The 12,886-nt window shown below is 46.1% G+C and overlaps 1 protein-coding gene across 1 annotated transcript in view; it reads right to left on the bottom strand.

Moving 5' to 3' along the window:
* Positions 1 to 6,131: 6,131 nt before the first annotated feature.
* MYL7 (myosin light chain 7) overlaps positions 6,132 to 12,886 on the bottom strand; it is a 54,601-nt gene continuing 47,846 nt past the window's right edge. The window contains exons 3-7 of the mRNA XM_075342957.1: positions 11,727 to 11,802; positions 10,810 to 10,914; positions 8,988 to 9,066; positions 8,588 to 8,636; positions 6,132 to 6,278 (exon numbers count right to left, since the gene is read on the bottom strand). Of these exons, the coding sequence (XP_075199072.1) occupies positions 6,174 to 6,278; positions 8,588 to 8,636; positions 8,988 to 9,066; positions 10,810 to 10,914; positions 11,727 to 11,802 (414 nt within the window). The 3' untranslated portion in view covers positions 6,132 to 6,173. The remainder of the gene's footprint in view (positions 6,279 to 8,587; positions 8,637 to 8,987; positions 9,067 to 10,809; positions 10,915 to 11,726; positions 11,803 to 12,886) is intronic.

A 12,886-nucleotide genomic window follows, 5' to 3' on the forward strand; every position in this document is an offset into this window, starting at 1 on the left:
ACGTTAAGACCAAAAGCCCAGTACCTACAGAGACTATACTGTATGAACACTTACATATTTTTGAACATTTTGGACTCTTTTTGAGCTTTAAGGTTTTTGTATTTTTTCCTTTTGAGACTCTGTATATATATAATTGTTGTGATAACTTGTTTGTTTGTTTCACAGTCCCGAAGTACTGTTCTTCACTAAGGGGGAATGTGGCACCCCAGGGTTGCCACAGTAACAACACAAAGGGTTAACTCCCCACACACAACACCAAGACCTCCTGGCCAGAAGGGGGAGACCAAGCTGCTTCCCTGTATATTCTTGTGGGGGGAGGAAATGGTCAGGAGTAGTTTCAGTTTGGAAGTTCAGTGCAGAGCACTGAGGAGACAGGATCTCTGCAGGTTGGAAGCTGGCTCAAGCTCACCTCAGGATCCACTGACCAATTCCAGGCCTAGCTGAGGGTCTGAGGAAAGGAGAAAGCATACACAGAGGAACATTCCTGGGAGACAGAGCATTGCTGAGCTCATCCCAGTGGAGCACACAGAACGGATGCTGGATCCGAGACTGCAGGTTACATACTGCATAGTTACCACCAGAGAAGTGAAGATTCCAGATCTTTCACATGTACCACAGACACAAGCAACAAACGCAGAGTTCAGGAACATACTAGGAAGGACTCGAGTTGCCTGTCAGGTCGGTACCTAGGAGTAGAGCAGGCTGCATAGTTCACACCGCAGCAGGGCCACAGACACACAGTGCAGGCAAGGAAGCCAAAACGGCCCGGCTGGGTGGGAGAAACCCTGAACCCCTCACAGACTCCGTGGACAGTACTCTGCTGAATACCATCATCAGTAAAGGACAAAGAAACTGCAAAACCGTGAGTCTGCCTGTTTATTGTGCTCGTGTCCTGCACTCCCCCCATAGACTAACACACTGCCCCGGGGAAAAGGCTCTACCCGTGGGGAGCCGTCCCATCTCAAGCTGCCTTCCATCACCCCGGAGGTTCTGCAGCAGCGGTGGTCATCTCTGATCACATTCCACGGGTGGCGTCACGAACATAACCCCCCTTTTTATTGTGGAACCAGGGAGCACGGACCGGGTCACGACACCGTGATCCCCTTTCCAGAAGCAACCCCTTGGCCCGGTTCTGGGTATCCCCTTAACCCCTGGCGACACAAAAAGGCTGCAGTTTGAACTGCATAGTGCGGACAAGAAACCCAAATTCCCATAGACTTTGCTTGAAAAGCAGAACACAACCATTTTGGCATTAAACGCTGCAGTTGAAAAAGCAAAAAATCAGGTAAAAAGCAGGTAAAAAGCAACGTGCGGATGTCCTCTCTCCCAACTCAGAACCCAAATTAATATCATGTCCTCACCCCAATCTGCCACTTCCCATTCATTATAATGTCATGTTCTCTCTCCCACCAACCACCCCCATTTCATAAAAATGTCCTTTCCCACTCTACACCCCAACTCATTAAGGCTGGTTTCACACTACGTTTATTTAACATCCGTCCATAACGTTTTTTTAGCGGAAAAGCGGATCCAGTGCAAATGCGTTTTCATTTCCATGCATTTGCAATGGACTCGCGTTAACATCCGTTCACCTGCGTTTGCGTGCGTTATAGTGCGGATCCGGTGACTTGCAGTTTTTTAACATGTTTCAAAAACGCTACTTGTAGCGTTTTTGAGCTGCGTCCAAATACTGCAAATTGCTGGATCCTGACTAAACAGCACGCGAACGCAGGTGAACGCTGGCGTGCTGATAGACAGGATCCTGCTTTTGTACTGAGCATGCCCAGAAAGTACTGAGCATGCCCAGAACCAGTCTCGCGTGATCTGTCTCTCTCCTCTTCCCTCCCTCACCCTCTCTATCTCTATTTCTGTCTTTCCCCCTTCCTCCCCTTCCTCTCTCTCCCACCTGAGAGCTGCGGACACTCGTAACCAAGGTAAATATCGGGTAACCACTTCTCTTAGTTACCCGATGTTTACGTTGGTTACGTGTGCAGGCAGCCCTGCTCCTAGCAGCTGCAGACACTCGTAACCAAGATAACTATCGGGTATCCAAGGCCGATGTTTACCTTGGTTACCAGCGTCTGCAGCTGTCAGAAGCCGGCTCCCAGTCTAGTTCCCCTCACTCCCGATCACATGACTCCAATGCCCGCCCCTAAACATCCAGTGACAGGATCCTGCAAAATAACAGATGCGTTTGCATACGTTATTTGCTGTAAAAGCAGGATCCGTATTTCCGCTAAAATAACGTTAAGGACGGATGTTAAATAAACGTAGTGTGAAACCAGCCTAAAATGTCATGTCCTGTCTTCCACCCTCTTTCCATTATAAAGTCACGTCTTCTCCCCCACTCTATACCTCCCATTCATTATAATGTCACATCTTCTCCCCCACTCTATACCTCCCATTCATTATAATGTCACATCTTCTCCCCCACTCTATACCCCCATTCATTATAATGTCACGTCTTCTCCCCCACTCTATACCCCCATTCATTATAATGTCACGTCTTCTCCCCCACTCTATACCCCCCATTCATTATAATGTCATGTCCTCTCCCAAAGCCTCCTTCCATGATAATGTCATATCTTCTCCCCCACCCTATACCCCCCATTCATTATAATATCATGCCCTACACACTCCTTACCCTAATTCATTCAATTTAAAGAAAAACAAATCACCTCTCCAGAAGATCTCATTCCTCCTTTGGCCAGTGGGTGCCATCATCATGCTGGCTGGGTCATAGAAAACATGCCGCATATTTGCAGCTGCACTCTCTATTGCTGCCACTGTTCTGCTCCCTGCCTGGCAATGGATGTGGCTATGGGGGCGCAAAAAAAATTACAAGAGCAATTTTCCATGATTCCCCTATAGTGGTAGCCCAGATTGCCCTTGTTATAATCTGCCCCTGAGCACATGTTTATCACCTAGATTTTTTACTAACAATAGCAAGTTACTGACACATGTTTTTTCAAATGTGTTTGATTTTCTAATCTTATTACAAAAAAAAGCAAAGGGCTACGATTCATCAAAGTGTTTACACCCCAAAACTGGAACAAAATACTTTGTAAAGTTGTAAGAATTTTGCAATTTTTGGCATTCACACCAGTTTTGGGCAGCTCCACCAAAATGGGCTGAACTGGACGGGAGTCTGGGTGGGATGGGGCATGGATATGCACGCTCTTAAGATTAATACGGTAGAAAGTGGTGGCATTTCTTATGTCAGAAATGTTACTTATGGCGCAATACACAAAAACGCACACCCCTAATAAGATGCACCGATTCATTAAGTGGCATGCTCGTCTTAATGACCTCAGAGCATCTTATTCCTTCAGGCATATAACATTAAAACTGACATGCACGAAACACCAGACTTAATACATCAAGGTATATCAAAAAACCTTTAGATAAGAATCCATAAGGATACAATAAATAAAGGAAATTATGATGAAATTAATATTAAAATTAATGTTTTTATTCAATTATTAAAATAAATATTTATTACAAATTCATAAAAAATACCAGGCAGGAAAAAGTCCCATAGCAGCGGTTTACCAGGAAAAATAAAGTGCTTATGTGTAGCCCTGGACAAGCCAGGGGCCACAGAGAACAACACCAACACACCCAACACTCCCAGCAGGCACATCAAGGTCAGACACAAAAATCCTTGTTGCCTTCCCCAGGGGCTGATGTCCACACCAGGGGGTGGAGCCAGGCGGTTGGTCTCCACCCACCAAGGAGTTCACAGTCCTGGAGGAGGGAAAACACAGGCAGTTTAGTTTTGGAGGAGGAAGTGGAAGGAGGAAAGTAGTAGAGAGGAGAAAAGTGACAGAAAAAGAGCCTGAAGTTGGTCCGGGTGTGTGGCCCGGACAGAACAGCAAGGTTGGCAGACGGTGGTGACCGTCTGCAGGCGTGGCCAATTGGAGTCTACCGTAAGGACCATGGACGGGCGGTGGCCCGGCGGTACCGGACCGGTATACAAAGAGAAGCCAGCACCATTGGCAGGGGCCTTTCGGATCCCGGCAAGGCTAGGAGTCGCCGTGAAGTTGCCAAATCCGTTAGTGAAGAGGACCTCCTGGGTTTCCAAACAGTCAAGTCCCGACAGAAGGCAACCGTCCAACCGTGCAGGGGAGACACCGCCACCGCCAAGGGCAACCGTCTCCCAGGGCCAGCGCCTGCGGGCAAAAGGGGCTCCTCCGGCCCATATCCAAGTCGGGGAGCGGGTTACCGGTGGGAACCCATCGCTACCAACATTGAACTTAGGTGCAGGGAGAGACAGTCATCACTAACCTGCAGGGAGGAACAACCGCAGCCGTCTGGGGGACCCGTCCATCCAGCCGAGTGTTTTACCAAGAACTGTGTCCTGATTACTGGCTGAGTGAGTACCACCGTGCCGTGCGGCACAGCGCTGCCCCTGCGACCCTGCACCTCGCCAGGCCCCGCAACCCGCCTGCCATCCATCCCTACCTACCCCATCACCGGGCCCCGGGACAACCAACCCCCTACCCACGGAGGGGAGAACTACCAACAAAGCTGCTCCCTGTCACCGCTCCCGGGATCCCCGCCTAGAGCAGCGGTGGTGTCACCAAAATCACCACAACCGTGGGTGGCGTCACGGACAATATCCAAATCCCCACAATCAACCTCCCTTTTCACTCACGGGCGAGGAACGCCGCTCGAGTCCCCGGGATCCGGCCCACCGCTCGAGCCACCACCGAGCAGCAGCAGCCGGACCCGAGCAGTGGGAGAGTGCAGCGTCCCCTCCTCCGCCCGCGACACTTAATGCAATGACTACTATAATTTAAATATATATCTGTTTATCATATATAACAAAGTGCACAGTGCAAAATTAAATATCAAAGTGATATGGTATATATGAAAGATATGATATAAATGTCCTAAATATCAAGAAATATAAAGTGTTAAAATATACTAATCTATAAAGAGAATTATACCTTCTGTGTGGTCAAAAAATGATCCAAGGCGTGCCAATATGCCCCTACGCGCGTTTCAGCAATCCTTTCCTCAGGGGGTGCTGAAAGGATCGCTGAAACGCGCGTAGGGGCATAGCTATATATTTAGGGCATTGATATATATTTAAATAATAGTGTTCATTACATTAAGCACTTTATTTTTCCTGGTAAACCGCTGCTATGGGACTTTCTCCTGCCTGGTATTTTTATGAATTTGTAATAAATATTTATTTTAATAATTGAATAAAAACACTCATTTTAATATTAATTTCATCATCATTTCCTTTATTTATTGTATGCTTATGGATTCTTTTCTAAAGGTTTTTTGATATGCCAGATCAGACACCCCCATACTTTGCACTGACGAGGGGCAAGCACCCCGAAACACCGTGTCTGCAAATTGGGATTCTGATCTGGCTTATATATCCTGAGTCATATTGCAAAGGATTGTTGAAAATCCACTTGTGACTTTTAGGATCGCTACTTCCAATAGGTGGCGCTGTGCTAGAGTTTGTCTCCTTTACTGGAGAGACAATTTGAATAGTTCTTAGAGGGGCGTGGCAGCTATAAGTCCCCTTACTTGGCAGCCAGACTGGCTTGCAAAGTCTCCTTAAGGAGAATAGTGTTCCCCCGTGGTCCCCACATAGCTTTCTCATGAGCCAGATCAGACACCCCCATACTTTGCACTGACGAGGGGCAAGCACCCCGAAACACCGTGTCTGCAAATTGGGATTCTGATCTGGCTTATATATCCTGAGTCATATTGCAAAGGATTGTTGAAAATCCACTTGTGACTTTTAGGATCGCTACTTCCAATAGGTGGCGCTGTGCTAGAGTTTGTCTCCTTTACTGGAGAGACAATTTGATATACATTGACATTTAATGGTAATTTTATACGGAATTTTTGATCATTACATTAATACATCAGGGGCCAAAATCCTTGAAAACCTAAGATCATATTAGTCAATCTTGTGACCAGAATCTGGCAGATAATGTTCATGCTTTTGCGTTTCAGGCTGGACACCACTAGTCACAGCAGATTCTGATTGTTGTACAGTATATGGGCAAATGGTGATCATTAGAGTCAGGATTGAAACATGACGCTCCAAATATTATAATATAACACTGATTCCAATAATTTAAGACAAATAAGAAGTCGACTGTAGAAAATAGAGCATTTAATTCACAGATAACATTTGAAGCTCATGACTCTTCCTTCTCATCTCCATGTGTGATGATGTAACACAGAGACTTGTAGTCAATGTTCCCGGCAACATCAATTGGGGTCACGGCAAACATCTGTTCCACCTGTAAAGTAGCAAAGATTAGATATAAACCCAACCTGAACATGTGTGTCAGCAATAGACCGTAGATAGCTATACTTTTCAACTTTTGAAGGTGAAGGTTTGGGAGATATCGGGGTGATGCCAACAAAATTTTTGACACCCATAGCCATACACTGATTTCTAACTACCAAATATAGTTTGGGTTCAAGAAATCTTTCAGAAATGCTGGTTTCTGGGAGATTTCCGAGAACATTTGGTGGCACCCGGACATTTGCTAACTCTTATAGGTATAGAGATTACAAAAAGGTTGACAATTATGATTGTAGGACAAACTGTGCTTGAGCACATGGGACTATACTGATATAATGTATAATCGTCAAGATGTTTTCAAGTTGAAAAAATATATATACATTCGTTTTCCAAAAATAATGCCCCTCTGCTCCAAAGTATGTATGTGGAATTGCACCTGAGCCCTATTCACTTGAATGGAGATTAGGTGTAATACCACCATAAGTAAAAACTAAGGTTACCATCTCACTAAACGACGTACCAGCGATTCCGACCACGATACGACATGGTCAGGATCGCTGGTACGTCGCTACAGGGTTGCTAGTGAGCTGTCAAACAGTCAGATCTTCCCAACGACGCAGCAACGATACGGCGGTCGCTGGGACCCTGTCACATAGCACGATTCAAATCTTGATTAGTCACATAGTCGTGCATCTACATTGCCTTTTCCGCGCCCCCTCTGCTCCGATTGGTGGTCGTAACTGCATTGTGACTGGGCGGCCTTGCCTTTAGAGAAGGCAACATAATAGCGCTTCCATCCTTCTCCATCCTGGCACCTCTCCAGTCCCATAATGCCATCTTGTGACCGCAACTTCTGACTACCAGAAATCAAAGGTAAATAGCCACAAGCTCTGAATACAAGTATATGGAGGCTAGAACGAAGCTCTCATAGACTTACAGTATATCACAAAAGTGAGTATACCCCTTACGTTTTTGTAAATATTTTATATCTTTTCATGGGACAACACTGAAGATCTGACACTTTGATACAATGTACAGTAGTCAGAGTGCAGCTTATATAACAGTGTAAATTTGGTGCCTGCTAAATAACTGAACACACAGCCACTATTGTCTAAACCGCTGACAACAAAAAGTAAGTACAACCCTAGGTGAAAATGACCAAAGTGTGCCCAATTTTCCAATTTCCCTCCTCTGTGTCATGTGACTCATTAGCGTTACAAGGTCTCCGGTGTGAATAGGGAGCAGGTGTCTTAAGTGATGTATTGTACATTGAAGAGTGACCTCCGTCTCACTCAGCAAACACTGGAGAGATCCGGCAGGTCACAAACTATAGGAGACCAATGGGAGCAGCAGGGATAGAAGGTGAAGAAGGCGGCGGGGAAGTATAATGCTGGCGTCACACGGGATGATCTATTGTGCGATCGCACGAGGGATCGTACCCGCCCCCGTCATTTGTGCGTCACGGGCAATTAGTTGCCCATGGCGCACAAAGTCGTGAACCCCCGCCACACGTACTTACCTCCCGGACGATCTCGCTCTGGGCGGCAAACATCCTCTTCCTGAAGGGGGAGGGACGTTCAGCGTCACAGCGACGTGACTCAGCGGCTGGCTAATAGAAGTGGAGGGACGGAGATGAGCGGGATGTAACATCCCACCCACCTCCTTCCTTCCGCATTGCCGGCGGGACGCAGGTAAGCTGTGTTCGTTGTTACCGGGGTGTCACACGGAGCGACGCGTGCTGCCACGGGAACGATGAACAACCGGAGCACAGAAGGAGGACCGACTTTTTGAAAATGAACGACGTGTCAACGAGCAACGATAAGGTGAGTATTTTTGCTCGTTCACAGTCGTTCCTAGGTGTCACACGGTACGATATGTCTAACGATGCCGGATGTGCGTCACTAACGACGTGACCCCGATGACATATTGCCCAATATATCGTACCGTGTTACGCCGGCATAAGACTAAGTTCAGGGATCTTAGATTAGAAGCACAGCTAAGTTCAGGGATCTTAGATTAGAAGCACAGCTCCAACTGTAAAATAAAAAAAACACTGACGTGACGGCTGTTACAGCTGATATATAGCCATCTTGGTTAGTTTTTAAATGGCTCCATGCATCATGATTTACACCTTAGGACATTGAACACGACTACCTTCTCACTAACACTCGCAGTTGGCCACTACGATCAGTAACAACACTTCAAATACAGATTCTAGCTGTCAAGTTATTGGGTAATGTGAACATATAATTAGGTGGTACAGTGAAAATCATGGCACTCTATAGTGGTTCAAAATCTCACCTCTTCTGCTGTGAATTTGTCCGCTTGTGTCATCAGTAGATTCTTTAGCCTGAATATAGAAAAATTAGTACAGATTAATATATATTGGCCACATGCAGAATACCCTATACAAAGGCAAAAGTCAACCAAACCCTCTATTTTCAGCAGGTCATCCAATGTGGGTGCGGTCCTCCCTACTCTCGCGTGATACATGAGGTTAGAGGACGGAAGGATGGGGCTTGTTCAATTTGAAAGTTTGATCCTTTTGTTCTACTGAGAAATGGTGGCAGCGTCTCACGCACTCTTCCTACCGCAAACACATTAACCAATCTGATTGTTTCCTGTCGCCATTTGGGTGGATGTGTGCTGAAGGCCTAAAACTCCAAAAACAAGCAAGTTCAAAACAAGTAACATCACATACTCATCTTTGTTGACATTTCCGGTTCCATTGGGGTCTAGAAGTTTAAAAGCACTGAGTATGGAGTCCTCTGGGTCCGTCCCTGGGAAGAAAGTGCGATATATTAGGAGAGTCATGTGCCTCTGTTCACACTGCCATCAGAACATGTGTGGGGATTTTTCTTATTTTAAACACATATTAGTTATCCATAGAAGTGTTACGAATTGGCGCGACCATAGCCGCAAGCAGCTTGCTGTGGCTCCTGTTGCGCCCAGGCGCCGGCTGCAGTTTTTGGCCGTGCCTCGGGTCGTCCATCTGGCTGCTTCCTCCTCCACGTCCAAGAGTGGAGAGGTGGCTAGTGCGCATGCGCATGCCGATTTACCCCAGCCAGAGCCTAATTCCAGTATTTCGCCTAGTGAGCATGCTCAGCCAGTGCCATTTCTGAGGCCAAGTCCTCGGTTCAGGCTACTGAGCATGCTCCTACACTTAGTGCAAAAAGCCTTTTTGCACAGGTACTTGGACATTGTGCCGTATCTAAGTCCTGTGTTGTGCCTACTGAGCATGCTCAGGCAGATAGTCTGATTTATGTGACTGTTGTTCAGGCTTACTGAGCATGCTCAGGCACTTAGTGCATCAGAGGCTAGGTCTGGTAAGGACCTCACTGGGCATGTCCGTGAGGTGGCAGGCCCTGATAGGGCAGAGGGCATCAGGTGTCCTGATGACATCGCTACTCTGGATTGGCTCGCGGAGGCCTGCTCCTCTGACCTAGCACCTCACCAAGTAAGGTGTTTGGGGTGTTGCTGCCATGAGGTCATCAATGACGTGGCGGTTCCAGATAGGCCTCTGGTGATGTCGCTGATGACATGGCACTCCGCGATTGGACTCTGGAGGTGCCATCGTGGTCCACCCTGGGTTTGGGGGTGGATCAGGGTATAAAAGGGGCTGGAGACAACATGGAAGGGCGAAATCTTACTGTTAAAGCGGGACTGGCGATTGGGATATTTACCACCTTATCCTGATCTGCCAGTCCCCATGTAACAGTAAGCTTGCTTGGCTGTCTAAATAGACTTTAATGGAGTGAGTTCTTCAGATATGTAGCTACATCTTGGTTCACTCTTTGTCTGGATGCTTGGTGTGTGACATGTGGCTCAGCGCGGCCCTGTCCTTTTCATATGTACTGATCCCAGAGGTAGGTCCACAGTTTCTTTTGGTTAAGCTGTCAGCATCTTATAAAATTTGTAGACGACGGGAATGTAAAATTACCCAGTCCAGAATGACAACTTTATGGTGCAGAAAACTTGAAGACCATGATTGGAGAAGAAAAAGGGCAAGTCTTTATTAGAGAAGTTCCCTGAAAGCACTCTGAGACAAGATTATGTCGGAGAAGATGAGGATCAGGTGGTTGGAATTCAATCACCTTAACTTTTTGCTCAGTCCGAAGATAATCCAGTATCTGATGATTCTGGCAGTGGCTCGCCCATATAGAACCTAGGAGCACCCAGCCAAGCCAAGCATTTCTGTACGTGGGGAAGTTGGGTGAGATTACTGTCAGCTGGACGATCGTTTCACTAATGTGTATGGCCAGCTGAAGACTAATGTGATCTTTTTGTAGTGTTATATCCGTGATGGAAACACTTGTGGCACATCAACATTTTGTTGGAATAAGGGTACAACTAGCCATTCTTCCATTTTGATTGCACTGTTGCCTCTTGATACATCGTAAACTGACTGCTTGATGGGTTGGTGACAATAATGGTGAATAGTAAATGTCACCAGCACCGTCTAATCTAGATATTCCTTCCGGGAGTAAGATAAGAGATGTCATGAACTTTATTGATGAACTCACCATTAAGCTTCTCTCCGAACAGTGTCAAGAACACGGTGAAGTTGATCGGCCCTTTTCCTTCCTTCAACATTCCTTCAAGCTCCTCATCACTTGCATTCATTTTACCTGAACAAGTGGAATTAATAAATGGTTTCTTTAATGCAAAATACTTTTGGTTATTGCTTTTTTTTTTAGATGTGAATGTTAACACAGTGCATGGTAAGAAAAGAAGATAAGAGTTTAGACAAACCATGTCTAAGAGCTGTAATGGAAACTATATTGGTTGTCACCTAGTTTTCCAACAAGCAGATGCAGCATGATTTTTAGAGCTTTAAAGAGTTTGTCTGGTACTTTTTTTTTTAAAAATTACTAACTCCCTGCCTGTTGTTCTCGGCACCGTTCTGTCGGCCCAGAGCAGTCACATACAGCCAATGACTGTGATCCAGTAGTTTCCACTGATGTCATGTCGATGGAGCAGTGGCTTGTTTTCCGTTCTGTTGTGTTGATGGGGAACACCTGCCAAAGTGATGCTGACTGACAGCCGACCACCCCCCCTGCCTAATTGTGGGAAGCTGGCTGTCAATCAGTGTCAATCCAGCAGCCATGGCCCATCAACAGAGCAACCCAGAAGAAAAAGAGCTGCTCTGTGACATGGAGCAACAGGAGCAGTCAATGAACGCTCCGTGTCGGCGCCAGGTACAACAGGCAGGTAGCTGCTTCTGTTAAGAACTACCTGCATTTTTGTTTTTAGGCACATAATAAAGAAAATAAAAAGTTCCGGATAGCTCGATTAAAGAAACAGATGGGCCGAGGACTTAAGATGGTTGACATAGAAGGGAACATGTCACCTAACCTCCTGTCGCCTCCTCTTGTCTTTCTTCAGATGGATCCACAGTCATCCATTATTGTAAATTTGAAATACATAAAGAAGCACTTACCCAGCTGCATGTAGGTCTCTTTCAGGTCAGACTTGCTGATAATACCATCACGGTTTTGGTCTATACAGCTAAAGGCCTGTGCAATACATAATATGGCAGGTCACATTCTCATATAGTACACGATATAAGTAATACAAATATGAGACTGTCATTCCTCTGGTTGGTTGTAAACAAATTCTATAACAAAACTATAAAAAGATATGGACCACACATCTGAATACTGTACTTTGAGCTGCTGCGGCGAAGCAAACTTTACAAAACTCTACACAAGGTTCTTAGTTAACATGTTAGAATATATAAGCTCCCCGCCACGTCACGCCAAAATGATTATTGTAACCTGGAAAGAATATTGCTGCGGCGTCCACAATGCTGCGCTCTCAGGGAAGCGACCCCCGTGCTGCGCAACACTACGCCTGGCATTTTAGAGACCCCCAAGTCTACTAATATAATGTATTGAATAGTCTTTCCCCTAATTTTTTTTTATTGGTACCAGCAGTCCTACTATTTGGCCTAGGGGTTTCTAAATGAGCAGGAAACTGGAAAAAGGATCCCACCTATTTTGTTCTCAATTTTTTATCTGAGCCATTGGAAGGTTTTTTTTTTTAGATCAATTACTCGTTGTCGGTGCTTTTGGTGGCCATTGTTGCTTTAGTGCTGTTTCTGTGAGGTGGTGTTATCTGGAGTCATTGGGGCTTTCCCTAGTAGCATGGATGCTGTGGGGCGGTCGCTCATCCTGAAGGCGCGGAGTCATAACCCCCTGTGCTATGCCGAACAGGTGTAAGAGGGTGTCCAGTGCCCTGCTGCCCCTGAAGAATGTTATAGGATGTGATGATACACTGGTATATTTAAGTGAAATGTGATAGTAATGTACTGCATGTTATATTTCACCCCCTGCGTAATGTCGCCGGCCACCACCAGGTGTCACTGGGTCCCTGGTACCTCAGCATAAGGGAAAGTAGAGGGAGTGACAGGATGGCATGGGTTGAAAAGGGGATGGTAGTCCCCAGCAGGGTCGCATTAAGGGTAACCAGGGCCCCGGGCTGTTCAGGACCTGTGGGCCCCCCATCCCTACACATGGACCTGTCACAGGACCCATCATCATACACTTGAAACAGATCATTTCTGAAAAATAGTTGCTGAAATTAAAAAACATCCACTAT

Source organism: Anomaloglossus baeobatrachus, chromosome 4 (assembly GCF_048569485.1).
Source record: "Anomaloglossus baeobatrachus isolate aAnoBae1 chromosome 4, aAnoBae1.hap1, whole genome shotgun sequence".
Lineage (NCBI taxonomy): Eukaryota > Metazoa > Chordata > Amphibia > Anura > Aromobatidae > Anomaloglossus > Anomaloglossus baeobatrachus.